This window comes from Thamnophis sirtalis, unplaced genomic scaffold (assembly GCF_051295495.1).
Source record: "Thamnophis sirtalis isolate CommonGarterSnake01/CBP01778 unplaced genomic scaffold, rThaSir2_p1.2 scaffold_2, whole genome shotgun sequence".
NCBI lineage: Eukaryota > Metazoa > Chordata > Lepidosauria > Squamata > Natricidae > Thamnophis > Thamnophis sirtalis.
This window is the reverse complement of record NW_028261382.1, coordinates 89,990,966-90,009,649: the sequence shown is the minus strand read 5'-3', so window position 1 is coordinate 90,009,649 and position 18,684 is coordinate 89,990,966. Positions and strand designations below refer to the sequence as shown.

The following is an 18,684-nucleotide window of genomic DNA, read 5'->3' as shown; positions in this document are numbered from 1 at the left end:
CTTTACCCTGGGAATGTGGTAATTGATCCAGAGAAAAGAGAAGTTCATACCTTGTGGCTACAGGGTTTGATCTTAATAACTTCTGAAATCAAAGGAAGATAACCCTGCATGGACATACTTTTGTAATCATTATCCAGAGTTGAAGTAATAACTTTTGGCATTCTGAGCCATGCGTTCCCTTGCAGTATCTTTCTTGGCCCATGACTGAGAGAAATTGCTTGATTTTTCAGGCACCCATTGTGAAAAGTCTGTCTGTCTGTCTACCTTCATTTTAAAATGAAAAAGAGAAATAGAGATGTCCTTGACAAAAGAATAGGAATAGGAATAAGAAAGGAAAGAGTAAGGTAGAGCAGTGTTTCTCAACCTTGGCAACTTGAAGATGTCCGGACTTCAACTCCCAGAATTCCCCAGCCAACATTCGCTGGCTGGGGAATTCTGGGAGTTGAAGTCCGGACATCTTCAAGTTGCCAAGGTTGAGAAACACTGAGGTAGAGAATAGAGAATAGAATAGAGAATAGAATAGAGAAGAGGAATAGGAAGAATAGGAATAGAATAGCAATAGCAATAGCAATAGCAGTAGACTTTTATACCGCTTCATAGGGCTTTCAGCCCTCTCTAAGCGGTTTACAGAGTCAGCATATTGCCCCCAACAACAATCCGGGTCCTCATTTTACCCACCTCGGAAGGATGGAAGGCTGAGTCAACCCTGAGCCGGTGAGATTTGAACCGCTGAACTGCTGATCTAGCAGTCAGCTGAAGTAGCCTGCAGTGCTGCATTTAACCACCGCGCCACCTCGGCTCAATAGAATAGAATAGAAATAATAGGAGTAAAGTAGAGTAGAGTAGAGTAGAGTAGATTAGACTAGACTAGACTAGACTAGATTGAGTTAGAATTAGAATTAGAATAGAGTAGAATAGAATGGTTCCACCACAAAACCGCGATGACCTTATCCGCGCCGACATAAGTGCGGAGGCAAATCCGCAGCGTCCGAAGCGCTAAGAAAAAAACGACCCTACCGCCGCGACAACAGCGCGGTGACAGAAGGGCATTCTACATGCTTCGTTCTTTGCCTCCAAAGGTAGCCCTCCTCCTCCAACTGACAGCGGCAGCGGGCACGGGGCAAAGCGGGCTGCCCAGCAGCAGCAGCCCGCGGGAAGGGTCCAGCTCAGCCGCGGGGGGCAGCAGGAAGCGGAGGAGGACACGGCAGCGGCGGCGGCTGAGGCTCTCCCGGGCCGGCGAAGCGGGCTTGCCCGGTGGCAGCGGCCGCCCATCCAAGGAGATGTTGTTGAGGAAGAAGAGGGCGGCCTGCCTCTGCCGGGCAAGCCCACTTCGCCGGCCCCGGGAGAGCCTCAGCTGGTGCCGCTGCTGCGTCCTCCTCCGCTGCCAGCATCGGCGGCCCTGCTCGGGCCCCCCACGGGCTTCCTGCTGCCCCCCGCGGCTGAGCTGGACCCTTCCCGCGGGCTGCTGCTGCTGGGCAGCCCGCTTTGCCCCGTGCCTGCAGCCGCTGTCAGCTGGAGGAGGAGGGCTACCTTTGGAGGCAAAGAACGAAGTATGTAGAACGCCCTTCTGTCGCCGCGCTGTTGTCCCCGCGGTGATGACGCGCGATGATGACGTCGCGACTTTAGTGACGCGATTTAATCTCCGCTATTTTGCGTAGCGCGGTTTTGTCGTGCCACGGAATAGAATACTTTATTGGCCAAATGTGATTAGATACAGAAGGAATTTGTTTCCGGTGCCTAAGCTTCTTATACAAGCAATAATCATGATTATACGCATAAAATATATTCATCACAAATCATAAGATAGCCACAATTAAATCCAATATTTCTTTTGCTAAGTGAAACATTGGTTAAGTTTTCTCCCATTTTATGCCCTTTCTTGCCACAGTCGAATCAATATGCACTTCTTAAGTTAGTAACATGGTTGTTTAAATCGGTCTGGTTTCCCTCTTTCACTTTGCTCATCAGAAGGTGGCAAAGGATGATCACATGACCCAAGGACACTGCAACTGTCATAAATATGAGCCATTGGTCAAGCATCCGAATTTTGATCATGTGACCCAGGGCGGCTGCCATGATTGTAAATGTGAAAAATGGTCATAAGCAGTAGTGGGATTCCAATAATTTAAACAACCGGTTCTCTGCTCTAATCATTTCTTCCAACAACCAGTTCACCAAACTGCTCAGAAAGTTAACCACCGGTTCTCCCAAAGTGTGGCGAACCGGCTGAATCCCACCACTGGGCTTAAGTCACTTGTTCTCAGTGCCATTGTAACTTTGAATGGTCACTGAATGAACGATTCTGACTCAAGAACTACCTGTATGGAGAAAGAAAATGTGCATTTTAGGGAGAAATGCAAAACTGTAAGAAACGAGGGTAATTTGCTCATGGAAAGTATGGACATTTAAACTGATAAGTAGAGAATTAAACAGTGGATTTTCAACAAGGGTTTCAACAATGGTTGAAGGAACTGGGTATGTCTAGTTTAATGAAAAGAAAGACCAGGGGTGACGTGATAACAGTATTCCAATATTCCGGGGGCTGCCACAAAGAAGAGGGAGTCAAACTATTCTCCAAAGCATCTGAGGGCAGGACAAGAAGCAGTGGGTGGAAACTAATCAAGGAGAGAAGCAACTTCGAACTAAGGAGGGCAGGACAAGAAGCAATGGGTGGAAACTAATCAAGGAGAGAAGCAACTTCGAACTAAGGAGAAATTTCCTGACAGTTAGAACAGTTAATCAGTGGAACAACTTGCCTCCAGAAACTGTGGGTGCTCCAACACTAGATATTTTAAGAAGAGATTGGACAAGCATTTGACTGAAGTGGTGTAGGGTTTCCTGATTGAGCAGGGGGTTGGACTAGAAGACCTCCAAGGTCCCTTCCAACTCTGACATTCTGTTATTTCCTTCCCCGTTTGACTGGGTCGATAGGCTGATATAATGGGGAAAAGATTGTATCATATGCATTTGTGGCACATCAGAGTTCATCAGACCTTCTAATTTTAATAGTCTCCATTATTAGACCTTCTAATTTTTACTCAGAGTTGTTCCAAGGAATCGGGGCACTGTTGAGGAGACACTGTTCTGTGCCATATTGTGACCAAGTGCCCAGTCACAATTACTCATTCATGGATACATGTCGTAGCTTGGATGCAATGTCTTTGTTCAGTAGATGTATTTTAAAGTGACCAGGTCTCTGGAGACCTGAATTGGGTGACTGTAGCTATTGTACCACTCAGTCCTCAATCACACTGAGATTGTTCTACGTGTGGGAATAGGAAATGTTACATCAAAGCCCTTCCAGTTTATCTGCTTTGTCAATTCCGGTTGGTTGGTCTCACACATGATTAACCAAAACTATTATAGGATGAAAGTAGCTGATATTCAGTCCACAGTTCCCTTCCAACCACTATTTTTTAAAGTTCATTTGTTATTCCTGAACTTCAGGATTCCTGTAGGAATTCAACATTCAGCTTCTTTTTAAAATAATCAGCCCATGGTCCCTAAGGTAAGAAAGGCAAAACTCTTTGCAATGAGGAATTTCAATAAAACAGATATAGATGCTTGTGTTTTTAATTTAGTATATATCCAGACTCAAATGTTACATGCAGATTGTGTATTTTAGCACTTAACAATAGTAGGCTTATATACCGCTTCACAGTATTTTACAGCCCTCTCTAAGTGGTTTACAGAGTCAGCCTATTTGCCCCCAACAGTCTGGGTCCTCATTTTACTGACCTCAGGAGGATGGATGGCTGAGCTAATCTTGAGTTGGTCAGGATTGAACTGCTGGCAGTGGGCAGAGTTTGCCTGCAATACTACATTCTAACCACTGTGCATCATGGATGGATGGATGGATGGATGGATGGATGGATGGATGGATGGGAGGGAGGGAGGGAGGAAGGGAGGAAGGAAGGAAGGAATAGCAAAAGCACTTAGACTTATATGTCACTTTACAGTGCTTTTACAGTCCTCTCTAAGCGGTTTACAGAGTCAGCGCATTGCCCCCAACAATCTGGGTCCTCGTTTTACCCACCTCGGAAGGATGGAAGGCTGAGTCAACCTTGAGCCAGTGAGATTCAAACTGCCAAATTGCAGGCAGCCGGCAGTCAGCAGAAGTAGCCGGCAGTACTGCTCTTTAACCACTGCGCTACCACAGCTCATTTTAGCACTCATTCAGCTTTTCGTGACCAAAATATGGTGTCGATCAACAGGGGACGCAATTAATCTGGACAGAAGTGGAAAAAGGGTGTGGTCTTCCTTCCTTCACCCATCACGATAGCATTGATTTTGATGCATTCAGAAAATGCATCCCGTAATTAGTCATAATAAGGAATATGTGTTTTACAAATTGCATTTGTATTTATTAGTTCGTCAAACGTGTACAAGATATCAGGTATAAATATAAATATGGATATAAACAAAAGAAATGAATACAAATAGATGGGGAGAAGTAGGACAAGGGATCGTAGGCACGCTGGTGCGCTTATGCACGCCCCCTTTACGGACCTCTTAGGAATGGGGTGAGGTCCACGGTAGACAGTTTAAGGTTGAAGCTGCGGGGGATTTGAGGCTGTAGCAATGGAGTCAGGTAGAGCATTCCAGGCGTTGACCACTCTGTTGCTGAAGTCGTCTTTTCTGCGATCGAGATTTACCTTGAGTTTGTATCGTGTTAACAGAAGTCATAACTGCAGCCGTCCCGTATGTAAATTAAGCAACTTAAACAACCCTTCCACTCCCAAAGTGGACTTCTTAACGTCGTGTTTTGCTTTTGCACAGAGACCTGGGGATGTCGGTTCCTACGAAGACCCCTGGATGAGCTGCGGGTTCCAGTCCAATTGCTACCAGCAGAGGGCACTCTATTCCCTTTGGGATGAGACGGCGATCCAGGAAGTACCGACTGGTTTAGACTATCACAGCACAGGTAGAAGATAATCCTATCCCTCTGTCTTTGCCTTTGCTGGCTGGAAAAAATGTGTCTTTTATGCCCCTCCTTCATATATAACGTAATGAGTTACGAATCAGGAAGTTTCTGCTACTTCTTGCCTTTACCAGGAAATGTGAAGCCAGCCACGGTCTCCCAATCTTTCAGGGAGATGGAGGGGACAAGAATATTAAAGAGCAATTACTTGTGTTGTACGTCTCAAAGCGGTGTGCAAATGCTCACTGAAGGAGCTACATAAAAGTGCCTTGCACCTATTTGGTTTAATCGGTTCATAGGGTGTTCATTTGTTTGTTTATTTTTCAAAGCTATTGAATTGAATTGAATTTATTGCATTTATATGCCGCCCTTTTCCCCGAAGGGGACTCAGGGCGGCTCACAATCCAAGTCAGGGAAGGGGGTACAGATAAGGGATAAAAAAGACAAACAGAACAATACACAATTTAAAGCACACAACAGCCATACCATTCGAGGAGGGGGGCAAAAGCTCTTTAGCCCCAGGCCTGTCGGAACAGCCAGGTTTTAAGGGCTTTGCGGAAGGCCTGGAGGGTGGTGAGGGTTCGAATCTCCACGGGGAGCTCGTTCCAGAGGGTCGGAGCAGCCACAGAGAAGGCCCTCCTCCAGGTAGTCGCCAGTCGGCATTGGCCGGCGGATGGAATTCGGAAGAGGCCTAATCTGTGGGATCTGATCGGTCTATTGGAGGTAATTGGCAGCAGGCCAATTGGTAATAGGTAAAAATCTACAAGCCTAAAAATAAAAGGCATGAATGAAACACCGAAACATACTGAGCATGGCAGCTCTCCCCTTCACGGATTACTGCCTTACTGTGGCGAAGGGGTGTGTGTAGTTCAATGAAGCTATGAGCTATGCTGTGCAGGGCCAGCTCTAATACCCATGTTAGACTTTCGTACATCAGCATGCATTTTATTATTTTGTTTTATTATTTAAATTTAATTTAATTATATTTATTAAATTGCACCTGGTCTGCTTTGGCTTGGCTGGAAGACCACCATGGTTTTACTTTTAAATTTTTGTTTACTTACTATTATCCTTCAATGCCTGGTTGTGAGCTAGATGATGAAATTGAAACCAATGGGAAGAAGGCTCCTCCTTTCATAGCGTTTTGAGAAAATTGCAGGGAAGGATCCACAGACTCATCAAGGACCCAGGTTGATCCAAGGGTCTTCTCTAGAGAAAAAAACATTAAATATTCTCGAGGGAAGGGAAAAAATTGGGACACTGCTTGTTTTGGCTGAGCCATGCTGGCCTTTGATGCCCATAACCAGATTACATTACATGCAGATAAGATTATGGAGTGCTTTGGTGGGAAGAAAGCGTGACTTAGAACTTCACTGAGCCATAAAACCCAGGCTTTGGATCTTTTTAAAAGAAAGATTGTTTAGATGCAAAGAATTTGCCTTGGAATCTTATCTCTGTCCTGGAGTTTCAAAGATACTTTCTAAAGAGGTATGATAATTTCTTCTTCTTCTTGCGGTCAGCTATGGAATGAAGGAAGAGATGGTCCTTGCTTTAAAAACATGCACAAAGATGCTTATTTCTAAATCCTTTGAGATCTCAGGTTGGCTAAAGGATGGGGGAGGCGTGTTTATTGCCCCAGTTCTGATCTGCTCAGGAACAGCCAAGGAGCACCAGCCGAGGTTGAAGAAGCAATGGATAAATTTAGCATATGCACGGCCTCCTAATAAGCAAATCTTGTGTAAATCTTGTGCATTTATTTATTTTATTCGTTTGTTTGTCAAACATGGATTATTGTAATGCGCTCTACATGGGGCTGCCCTTGAAGAGTGTTCGAAGACTCCAATTAGTCCAGAATGCAGCCGCACGAGCGATTGTGGGTGCACCAAGGTACACCCACGTTACACCTATCCTCCGCGAGCTGCACTGGCTACCTATTAGTTTCCAAATCCGCTTCAAGGTGCTGGTCGCTACCTATAAAGCCCTACATGGCATCGGACCTGGGTACCTGAGAGACCGCCTCCTGCCGATTACCTCTCTCAGACCAATTAGATCTCACAGGTTAGGTCTCCTCCGGATTCCATCTGCCAGCCAATGTCGGCTGGCGACTCCCCGGGGGAGAGCCTTCTCTGTTGCAGCTCCGGCCCTCTGGAACGAGCTCCCTGTCGAGATCCGGACCCTTACTACCCTCCTGGACTTCCGTAAAGCCACCAAGTCCTGGCTGTTCCAGCAGGCTGGGTGGTCTGAGAAACATCTACCTCCACGGAAATTGTGAATGTTGGTTTTGTTTTTAATATGTTGTCTTTGTCTCGTTTCCCCCTTTCCCTTGTCTTTTGTGAGCCGCCCGGAGTCCTCCGGGAGTGGGCGGCATACAAGACAAATAAATAAATAAATAAATAAATAAATAAATAAATAAATAAATACATAAATACATAAATACATAAATAAATAAATAAATAAATAAATAAATAAATAAATAAATAAATAAATAAATAAATAACAAATAAATAAATGTACAAGATAGCAGGCATGAGCATGATATGTAAACATGAACAAAGGAAGTAACTACAGATAAATGGGGACCAATGAGACAGGGACAGTAGACAAGATGGTGCACTTACGCACACCCCCTTTACGGACCTCTTAGGAATGGGGTGAGGTCCATGGTAGACGGTTTGAGAGTGAAGTTGTGGGGGTTTGAGGATATAACAAAGGAATCAAGTTGAGCATTCCAGGCATTGACCACTCTGTTGCTGAAGTCGTATTTCCTGCAATCGAGTTTGGAGCGGTTTACCTTGAGTTTGTATCAATTGTTTGCCCCTGTATTATTGTGGTTGAAGCTGAAGTAGTCGTTGACAGGTAGGACGTTTTAGCAGACAATTTTGTGTACTGTGCTTAGATCGAATCGCAGGCAGCTCCACCGTACGGTGCCTGCGCAATGCTCCACCAAGCAGCTGGAGCGTCATGGAAGCTTGCGGAAGCATCACAGGCAATTACTCAGGCCGCGCGCATCCATGTGGGTGATGCCGGGAGCGTTCCAACTGTACCGGCTGAAATGGAATCCGGAACCCACCACTGGCGTGTGACCTCCCCATCCTACCCCCCCCCCCAGCATGCTCCTATGACCCCTCCCCCTGCCCATTTTGGGATTTAGCAAGGAGTCCCTGCAGCCTCCTGGGATTAAAAATGGGCCACGGGGGGGGGGGAGGGCATCACACCCCTGCACATGCACCCCCTTGCACCCTGCGCATGCACGTGTGATCCCTCATACCCCCTGTGCATGCACACATGTCTCCCGCCTGCACCCCGTTCCCATGCATGCAGAGCAGAGATCTGAAAATCATCTGGCAAGTGGGAGGCACGTGTGCATGCGCGGTGGAGCTGAGCTGGGATGACGGCTTGTGTGATTTCAGGGAGGGGTCTGTGTGCCACCTGTGATACGTTTGCCATAGGTTTGCCATCATGGTTCTAGGGCTTCTAGAGGTGAAAGTTCCCTTATTCCCCCTTCTGTGACACCCTCTACCCTCTCTGCTTTTGTTTCCCTGAGACTCTTCTGCCCAGGCGATTTCCCCATTCATGCTTTCTCCCCCTCCCTCCCTCCCTCCGTCCCTCCCTCTCTCTCTCTGCTCCCCAGAGGAAAGTTCTCTTTGTATGCAGTTTCTGGGCCCAATTCCAGAATCTTTCCTTGTAGGAAGGGCAGGATGTGTCCCTCTTGTGTGTGCCTGTGTGTGCGTGCGTGTGTGCGCATCAGCGTGCATGTCTGTGTGTGTTTGTTTGCAAAGGCCAACATGGCTCAGCAGCTCCAAGGGCTTCTCCAGCTGCAGTGCATTTTCAAAGCCGGGCTTAAAAAAAGAGAATGCTCTGCATTTTTTTGGCATTCTTTTATCCTATTTTTAACTGCAGCTTCTTTTTCCTTTCTCAGCCCCTTCTGACATCCCTCCCTCCCTGTCTCCCCCCCTCCCCACAGCCACCTCCCCCGCACTCCTTCGGAAGAGATGAATGGGACTCCTTTTCTCAAAGAAAGCACATCTGCTGGGGACCGGGGAGGGGAGGGGGGAGGCTCAGAGGTTTGAGAGAGGAAAACGGGCACAACTACATGGGCATCTTTTAGGCCTTCTCCGTTTCCTTACCAAGGGGCATCGGAAAGATTTGCAGAAAGTTGCAGATAGAGGAGTCAAGGCTGAAATGCAAACTAGAGAGAGAAAGAGAGGGCTGAGGAAGGGAAAGAGGGAGGGAGAGAGAAAGAAAGAGAGAGGGGAGAAGGAGAGGGAGGGAGGGAGAAAAGGGAGATGGAGAAAGAGGGAGGGAGGGAAAGAAAGGAGAGGTAGGAAGAAAGAGATATGAGAAGAATGGAGAAAGGGAAAGGGGGCAGAGAGAAAAAAAGCAAGACAGAGAAAGGAGAGATAGAGCAAAAAGAAAAGAGAGGAAAAGGGAGAGAGGAGGGAGGGAAAGAGGGAGGGAGAAAGAGAGAGGGAAGAGAGAGAGGAGGGAGGGAGAAAGAGAGGTCAGAAGAAAGATGTGAGAAAAATGGAGAAGGAGAGAAAGGGAGCAGAGAGAAAAAGAGCAAGACAGAAAGAGTGAGAGAAAAGAGAACAGAAGAGAAAGAGAGAGAGAAAGAGAGGGGGAGGAAGGGGAAGAGGGAGGGAGAAAGAGAGAGGGAAAGAGAGGGGGAGGGAGAAAGAGGGAGATGGAGAAAGGGAGATCAGAAGAAAGATGTGAGGAAGACAGAAAGAGAGAAAGGGAGCAGAGAGAAAAAGAGCAAGACAGAGAAAGAGAAGAGAGAGGAAGAGGAAGAGATGAAGCAAGGAAAAACTATCCTTTCACTTGCACATGGCAGCCAAACAGAGAAGTAGGCAACTCATTTGTATACGATGGATGATGCAGCTGCCTGGCTTCATTCATACTCCGTTCCCCCACCCGTGTCTTTCTCTCTCTCTCTCTCTCTTTCTCTATCTGCCTTTCTTCCCCGCTGCTTACTGTCCTGTGCCCAAGAGCAGCCCGGAGCCATTGGCAGCCGTTGGGTAGGATGCTGCCCGGGGATTCTGCATGAATGACTGAAGTCTTTCTCTCTTGGCTTCTCGGTCCTCCCTTGGCTGGAGGGTCTGCGAGTCGAACGGGGCCTCCCGCACAAAAGCCTCTGTTCAGGCATCTAATTTAGCCTCCAGTCTCGGGCTGCTGCTGGTCTCCACACCCACTTTCCACAATTGTGTGTATTTTCCCATTTGCCCTCGGCCAGTGACCATTGGGGGGTATTTCCACTTTCCTACATCCCTTTGTAGGAATGTGGTGGCTCAGTGGCTAAGACGCTGAGCTTGTCGATCAGACGTTCGGCAGTTCAGCGGTTCGAATCCCTAGCGCCGCATAATGGAGTGAGCTCCCGTTACTTATCCCGGCTTCTGCCAACCTAGCAGTTCGAAAGCACACAAAAATGCAAATATCCTTCCCCCAGGAGTGAGGAGGGAATGGGGATTTTTCAGCATCCTTCCCCCTGAGTCAGGAGGGAATGGGGATTTTTCAGCATCCTTCCCCTGGAGTGGGAAGGGAATGGAGATTTTGCAGTTTCCTCCACCTGCCACGCCCACCATGCCACACCCATAGAACCGGTAGTAAAAAAAAACATGAATTTCCCCACTGCCCTAACCCTAAGTGGATTTGCCCCTCCCCCCATGAGATTTCCCCATATATTTTACCAGGAAATGTAGATAAGGCAGATTCAAAGGGTCGGCACCTTCCTAAGCAAATCCATACACTCTGAATCCATTGGCGAGGTCCATTTTGCTCTCCGAATTCATGGAGACCTTTCATGGAGACCTAACCCTAACCCGAAGTGGATCCCCCCACCCCACCACCAATGGGATATAAGATAGGGCCATGCAAAGATACCATTTGTAACAAATTAAATTGATCCTTCTTCCATTGGTCAGGTGTTTCTATACATAGTGATGGATACGAATGATTGGGGTTTTTGAACACTTTAATATTCTTTGAGGTTCCACTTTTACACAATTCTTTCAAAAAGATTGGATTTGGAGGAAGGGTAGACTACATAAAAATGGAGCAAGTCCAACTCTTACCAACCCCTGGGGGGAGTTAATCCTCCCCCGCAAAGTTACTGAGACAGTTGTCTGGAAGCAATAAATACATTCATATCTTGCGCACTGATCAGGGGTGGGTTTCAACCGGTTTGCGGTGGTCCCTACAAACCGGTTGGTCACCGAACCCGGAAGTAAGTAACTTCCGGGAACGGCGAAGGGCGCGCCCGCCCGCCCGCGGTCCTTACCCGGTTTTGATGAGTTCTGCGCTTCCACGCATGCGCAGGACGCATACAGCGCCTGCACAATCGTCCAGGAGCAGCTGGAGCGTCACGCAGATGCTAGTACGCATGCGTGCACCGCGCACATGCATGAGGACGCCGCCAGCCCCATTCCAACTGAACCCACCCCTGGCACTGATTCATCTGTTTAAAATGCACCTCTTTATTTAGCCTACTATTTTGGATGGGCGGGCAATCAAAGGTGATATGCTGCCCGTTCACACCAGTTTGGGGCGAACTGGTAGTGGAGGCAGTGTGAGGTCCGCCCACCCACCCAGACATCACCAAGGACCTTCTGCGCATGCACAGGAAGCTCTGCACATGCCCAGGCCCGTTGCTCCCATTACCAAACCGGTAGTGAAGAAAATAGGATACCATTATTGCGTGCTAAATTTCAGTTTGTGTCCATCGCAATCTGTACCTGTTGACCGATCATTATAGGGTTGGGCTTCTGCCGGTTGGGTGCATGCACGTGTGCGAAGTTGCCTATCAAGCTTCCACCACAAAACCGTGTTCGACTAAAGCGCGCTCGACGAAACCGCGTAGCTGACGTCATCAACAGGGTGACAAAGCGCGGAGACAGAAGCACGCTGTAAACGCTAAACCTAAAATTAACCCCTAAACCTAAACCTAAACCCCCTAAACCTAACCCTTAACCTAACCCTAAACCTAACCCTAAACCTAACCCTTAACCTAACCCTAAACCTAATCCTAACCCTTAACCTAACCGTAAACCTAACCCTAAAACTAACCCTAAACCTAACCCTTACCTTAACTTGAATCGGCTTGCTTTCAAAGCACTATTTAAAGCGCCCTTCTTTCTCCGCGCTCGCTGTTGTCGCCCTGTTGATGACGTCAGCGACGCGGTTTAATCGGGCGCGCTTTAGTCTAGCGCGGTTTTGTCGTGCCATGGCCTATCAATAGGTCTGCGCATGCGCAGCACATTTAAAAAGGTCCCCCCAAAAAGGTGTTGCGGCAACCGGGGAACCGGTTCAGGGGTGTGGTGAGCATTCCATCCCTACCGGTTTGGAGACCCAATCGCCATTTCCATTACTAGTTCCACCAAACCGGTGCGAACTCACCTCTGGATCATTACTGTCCATACCCCTGCCAGATGTCAGAGTTAACAATGGTGGTTGCATGCCAGCTGTGGATGAGGATGAACCATAGTTTGCCTAAGCAAATTCAGCGGTAGGAGGAGGCAGTCGCTCCTGTATTGTGGGAATAATGTTGCTCATTCAAGCTAGCTTGTCTTTGTAGGGCGGGGAAAAAAACTTGGTGAGCCGAAAAAGGACTTCCTCTCGGGTTTTATCATGAATGGGAATGACTTGATGTGTGTGTATGGTGCCAAACTAGTGGAAAATATGTGTGTATGAGTGTGTGAGTGTGTGTGTGTGAGAGCAAGAGAGTGTGTGTATGAGAGAGAGAGAGAGAGAGAGAGAGAGAGAGAGAGAGAGAGAGAGAGAGAGAGAGAGAGAGAGAGAGAGAGAGAGAGAGAGAGAGAGAGAGAGAGAGAGAAAGAAAGGGTGGGAACGTTGGAGGGGGCTGAAACCCTGAAAATAACTCAGGCTTCCCTCCCTGCCCCTCTCCACTTTTTTTTGGCAGCCTGGAACCATTCCCTTGCCAGATGTTCATTGTGTTTATAGCTGCTGGAGAGGAGAGCAAACTTTCTCATTACTATTTCTCGCTGTCCTTCCCCCTTTCTCCCTCTCTTAACCTGGAGCCAGGGAGTTCAGCTTAGAGGATGCAGCTGGAGAAGGGCTGATTTTGGGCAAAGGGCGGAAGAAAAAAAGAAAAGAGAGAATGAAACAGTTGGAGGGGAAAGAGAGAGAGAGAGAGAGAGAGAGAGAGAGAGAGAGAGAGAGAGAGAGAGAGAGAGAGAGAGAGAGAGAGGCAGAGAGGGAGGGCTGTGCTTCCCCCTCCATCCCATTCAGCTAATCCTTCCACCACACCCACTCTTAGCAAAGTCTCTCCAAATACGCGTGTAAGGGGTGCGCAGCGCACACCCAGAGGAGTTTTTAAAAAAGGAAAAGAAAAACATAAGCAGATTTTTTAAAAATTCAGAAAGTAAACATTCAGGCCATGGGGGTCTGGAGGTTATGGGAAAGGAGGAAACTATCGACTAATCAGGCAGGCACACACTTCCCTTCCTGAAATAAACCAGAAAGCTTTGCTTTACACAGGAGCCTTCCGAGGTTAACCCTGGGTTTGCCAACGAAGCTGCATGCTGCGATTGCTGGGGGGGGGGGGGGAGGAGAGAAGGCAGAAACTCTGATGTTAGCCTTCCACTGGTTGCTGTACGACTTACCCAGTGGCCCTTTCCCCATGCACGAGCCCTGTGCTCAGCTGTCTTTATCGCAGGCCAGCTATGTTGCCTCTTGACTTCCTACCTGGACTGCAGGTAGATGAAGTTTCTGGGCCATTGACCGCTGAATATGAGAAGCAAAACAGTTGCCGGTAAATCAAGGGGGCTTATAATTCTTGAGATCTTCACAGAGGATGGGTGGATAGGAAGGGAGGGAGAGAGGGCAGGAGGGAGAAGAAAGAAGGAAAGGAAGAAGGAAAGGAAGAAGAAAGGGAGCAAGGGTGAAGAAGGGAATGAGGGTGTGAGGGAGAAGAAAGGAAGGAAGGGAATTAGGGAGTGAGGAAGAAGAAGGAAGGAAAGAGGAAGGAAATGAGGGAGCAAGGAAGCAAGGGTGAAGAAGCAATAGCAATAGCAATAGCAGTTACACTTATATACAGCTTCATTAGGCTTTCAGCCCTCTCTAAGCAGTTTACAGAGTCAGCATATCGCCCCCACAGTCTGGGTCCTCATTTCACCCACCTTGGAAGGATGGAAGGCTGAGTCAACCCTGAGCCGGTGAGATTTGAACAGCCGAACTGCAGAACTGCAGTCTGCTGAAGTAGCCTGCAGTGCTGCATTTAACCACTGTGCCACCTCGGCATAGTCAGGGGTGGGCTTCAAAATTTTTAGCAAGGGATCCTCTGCCCGGTTGCCGGGTGGGCGTGGCCTGGTCAGCTTCCTGCACCAAGGCAGGAGGGGGCTTTTGGCACTTCCTGGGCTCGAGAGGCTTTTTGCCCTTTAGATGGGCTCATTTCCAGCTTTCTGGTAGGCCCATTTTTCACCCTCCCCGAGCCTCTGCACACATCCTGCACTTACCTGCATCCAAAACAGGCCACGTGGGGACTCTTGGGAGGAGTGGGTGGGCAGGGCGTGGCCAGCCTGAAGTAGGATTTGGGGGTTCTCCAAACTGCACAGAATCTTAGCTAATAGCAATAGCAATAGCAGTTAGACTGATATACTGCTTCATAGGGCTTTCAGCCCTCTCTAACCGGTTTACAGAGTCAGCCTATCGCCCCCACAGTCTGGGTCCTCATTTCACCCACCTCGGAAGGATGGAAGGCTGAGTCAACCTTGAGCCGGTGAGATTTGAACCGCTGAACTGCAGATAACAGTCAGCTGAAGTGGCCTGCAGTACTGCACTCTAACCACTGCGCCACCTCGGCTCGCTAGAGTTTCTCCCGAACCCCTGCGATCCCCCAGCAGCCCACCCATGGGCATAATCAACAAGGGCAGCTGTAATGGTGGAATTCAAGCTCCATCCATTTTTTTTTCCTTTAACAAAGTCTTGAAATTATCACCAAATTGTTATGTGAATTTGAGAGTTTGTCTGTTCATTGAGCAAGGCTCTGTAGAATAACAATATGCGTGCGTGAAAGTTTCTAACAAAACAGCTTTACCTCTTCAGTACAAATATATTTCCAATATTACAAAAGAGATACTGGTAAAAAAAAAAAAACACCACTCCATTCTGCTTGATTCCTCTTTATCAGGGCTCAGTTGCAGTGGTTTCAATCTCCTTTCTATATTAGAGTGCATTTTTTAAAAAGCACAACATCATGCATTTTTTAAACATTTCTTTTCACTTCTTAGCCCTTGGTGCACTCAAGGCTGTTTTTTTGTCTGCAACTTGGTTTAAAAAAAAAGAAAGAATAAATTTTTAGCCTATCTTTGTCTGCAGCTGAAATTTGGAGACGGGAAAATGAATCCTTTTCAGTTTTGCTTAAAGCAAAAAAACACAGTGGTAGAAAAATTTTCAGATAGCCTGCTTGTAGATCAGCATCTTTCTTGCAAGGGTTTTTTTTTTTTTAAAGAGGCTTTAGCAGGCTAGGTCAATCGTGATGAATTTCCCAAGGAATTAAGCAACATTTAGATCTTGCAGCTGCTACAGCTGAGTCCTAAGGGCCTCCCACAACTGCGGCCAGGCTGAGAAAGTAAGGAAAGAGGCTTTTCTTTCATTTGAAAGTGAAGGAGGTGGGCCTTTGGTGCCCTGCCATGGGACAGTCATAGGATGAATTTTATTACTGGAACCATTGACGTGAGCCTTCAAAAGGCTCTGAAAAGCCTGTGGTTATTTCCCCCCACTTCTTTCGATAAATTGTATTTGGGGAGCAGAGGTGGGTTCCTACCAATTTGCACTTATTCGGTAAAACCGGTTCGTCAAATCTACCGAACCGGTTAGAAGAGGTTCCACCAGTGGACCAGGAAAGGAGGCCACATCTACAGAATCTCTTCTTGTTCAGTTTCCATCCATTATTCCTTGGCCTTCGGGTGCTTTGGAAAATAGCTTGACCCCCCCTTCCTCTCTGTGGCAGCCCCTCAAATATTGGAAGACTGCTATCATGTCTCCCGTCGTCTTCACTAGACTAGCCATACTGAGAATTAGCAACCGTTCATCGTATGTTTTAGCCTCCAGTCCCCTAATCATCTTGGTTGCTCTTCTCTGCACTTTTTCCCGAGTCTCAACATCTTTTTTATAGTGTGGTGACCAAAACTGGGTTCAGTATTCTAGCTGTGGCCTTACTAAGGCTTTAGAGAGTGGTATTAATACAGGGGTGGGTTTCAACCGGTTCGCGGCGGTCCCTGCGAACCAGTTGGTCGCCGAACCCGGAAGTAAGTAATTTCCGGGAACGGCGAAGGGCGCGCCCGCCCGCGGTCCTTACACGGTTTTGACGGGTTCTGCGCTTCCACGCCTGCGTGATCGTCCAGGAACAGCTGGAGCATCGCACAGACGCTAGTACGCATGCGTGCACCGCGCGCGTGCATGAGGACACCGCCGGCCCCGTTCCAACCGAACCGGTTGGAATGGGGCGAGAAACCCACCCCTGTATTAATACCTCCCTTGATCTTGATTATATCCCTCTGTTATTGCAACTTGGGATTGCATTGATTTTTTTGGCTGCCGCTGCACATGGCTGACTCATATTTAGCTGGTTGTCCACTAAGACTCCAAGATCTCTTTTATAGTCACTGTTATTAAGCCTGGTTTCAAGGCTATGATAAAGAAGCTCTCCTATTTTCTCTCCTTTTAAAGTTGAAAACGATACGGTGCTTTTTGCCAACATCCTACCTCTCTCACAGACCTTCCTCCAAAGTCTGTGGGATTATATTATGACAGAGTCCTTCCAGGAAAAACTGAACATGTTGTAAATAGCTCAGTGCTCTTGTGATTACCACATTGTTCAATGCATAAAGTAAGTTCAGCCGAAACTTATTTTGACACTAACCAGAATCAAAAGCTCAGCAGTAGAAGATTCTCTTTTAAGTTTGGAGTTGATTTTAGATGATCTTCCTACCTGTTTGCCTCAAAATAAAGCCCAACTGGAAAATAAACCCTCGCATGATTTTTTCAGGATGCTTATGATACTGTATAAGCCCTACCCAAAAATAAGACCCAGTTAAGAATGTCAGCCAGATGGACGAATTTAGTACCGTATTTTCCCCCAAAATAAGACCTAACCAGAAAATAGGCCCCAATGCGTCTTTTGGAGCAAAAATTAATATGACCTAGTCTTATTTTTCGGGGAAACGTGCTATCAATAGCTACTTTGCAAGGCAAACCATAAGTAGCTTTTCAAACTGGCCTTTCAGACTGGGAAGCTAATATTCCTCTCCCGGTTCCTCCTGCCTGTCACTTCATTAACGTTTCAGATGTTTATGAATAAGACGATCTGGTTAGCTTTTAGTCTAGGTCTCCAGGGAAGTTGCCCTATAAAACACTTAAGAAGTTTAGGAAAACGTTGCTCTGTATAAATTCCACTATCCTTATTTTTCTCCCGACGTCTGTAAACCAGTTGATTATGGAATTTATAGAATTTGTTTCCATAACAATCTCAGGATAAATATTTGCAAATAACCCCACGAAGAATGCAATGACTCCCCAGCTCTCTTTGCTAACCCATGGTTTTTTTTTTGGGGGGGGGGGGTGGCGCTTTATCCACCCAAGCGGAAGAAACTGATTCTAAACTACAGATTGCTATTGTAAGTATTTAGGTTGTGCATTAGTATCTTTTTCTCATCTGATTGCTTCCAAATAGATGAATTGGAATATAGTTTTGGGATAGGAGTTGACCTTGTGCATGTTGACCACAAAATTGCCTATCGTACCGTGTTTCCCCCAAAATAAGACAGAGTCTTATTTTCTTTTGATCTCCAAAATAAGCGCTTGGCCTTATTTTTAGGGAGGTCTTCTTCTTATTATTATTTTAATAAAGATTTTTATGTTTCCATTTTCATAACATACAACCACATGTATATGATTACATAGCCAACGTCATATTGTATTATTAAATGTTTATATCAATTTGTCTTGCCATCAACTCCTGTAATCAATTATTGGCTCTTCTGCTCTCCATACACCATATTTGTACCTTATCCATCACTTACTTCTCCCTTTCTCCTCCCCCTCCCTCCCTCCTTTCTTCCCTCTGTCGCCCTTCTCTTCTCTACTTCCCTTTCCTCTCTCCTTCTCCTCTCTCCTCTTTCCACTCCTCCTTTCTTTCCTCCTCTTCCTCCTGTGCCCTCTCTCCTATCCCTCTCATCTTCCCTTACCTCTCCTCTCTACTTCATACTCTTCATCTCATTCACTTGGTGTATTTCAGCTTCTGAGGGAGCTCCATTTTATGTTGATGGTATTTATAATCCCATTTCATTTTTTAAAAAGATTTTTATTAACAAACATGTGAAATACACACACACACAAATTAGACGTACACCACATTTATACAATACAGTGCAAACAGGAACTTCCTGTTTTTTATATTAGCAATCATCAATCGATATCGCTCACCTTATATTATTTCCCCTTCTATCGTATTTTATTTAGATTTCACCATTCTTAACCCTCTTATTTTACTCATAACTATTATTTTTGAGTGTTGTTATATTCTTTCATTGATTTTTGTTTCTTTCCTCCATCCACCTATAGCATTTATCCCATATCTGGTAGAATTCTGATTCTTCCTTTCCCTGGATTTCTTTAGTTAGTTTATCAATTCCTTTTCAATACACATATTTAATTTTAGCCTATATCTTCTTCCTTCTTTTTTTTTTTAAAGAGAGAAAACTAAGTATACATATATAGTCATTGTATGGGGAGGTCTTATTATTTTT

The 18,684-nt window shown here is 46.4% G+C and overlaps 1 protein-coding gene across 3 annotated transcripts in view; it reads left to right on the top strand.

The window, feature by feature from the left end:
- The window catches only part of ETS1 (ETS proto-oncogene 1, transcription factor), a 131,412-nt gene that overhangs the window by 4,883 nt on the left and 107,845 nt on the right, over nucleotides 1-18,684 (top strand). For all 3 annotated transcript variants that reach the window (XM_087706349.1, XM_087706348.1, XM_087706346.1), the window contains exon 2: nucleotides 4,780-4,924. In XM_087706349.1, the coding sequence (XP_087562475.1) occupies nucleotides 4,780-4,924 (145 nt within the window). The remainder of the gene's footprint in view (nucleotides 1-4,779; nucleotides 4,925-18,684) is intronic.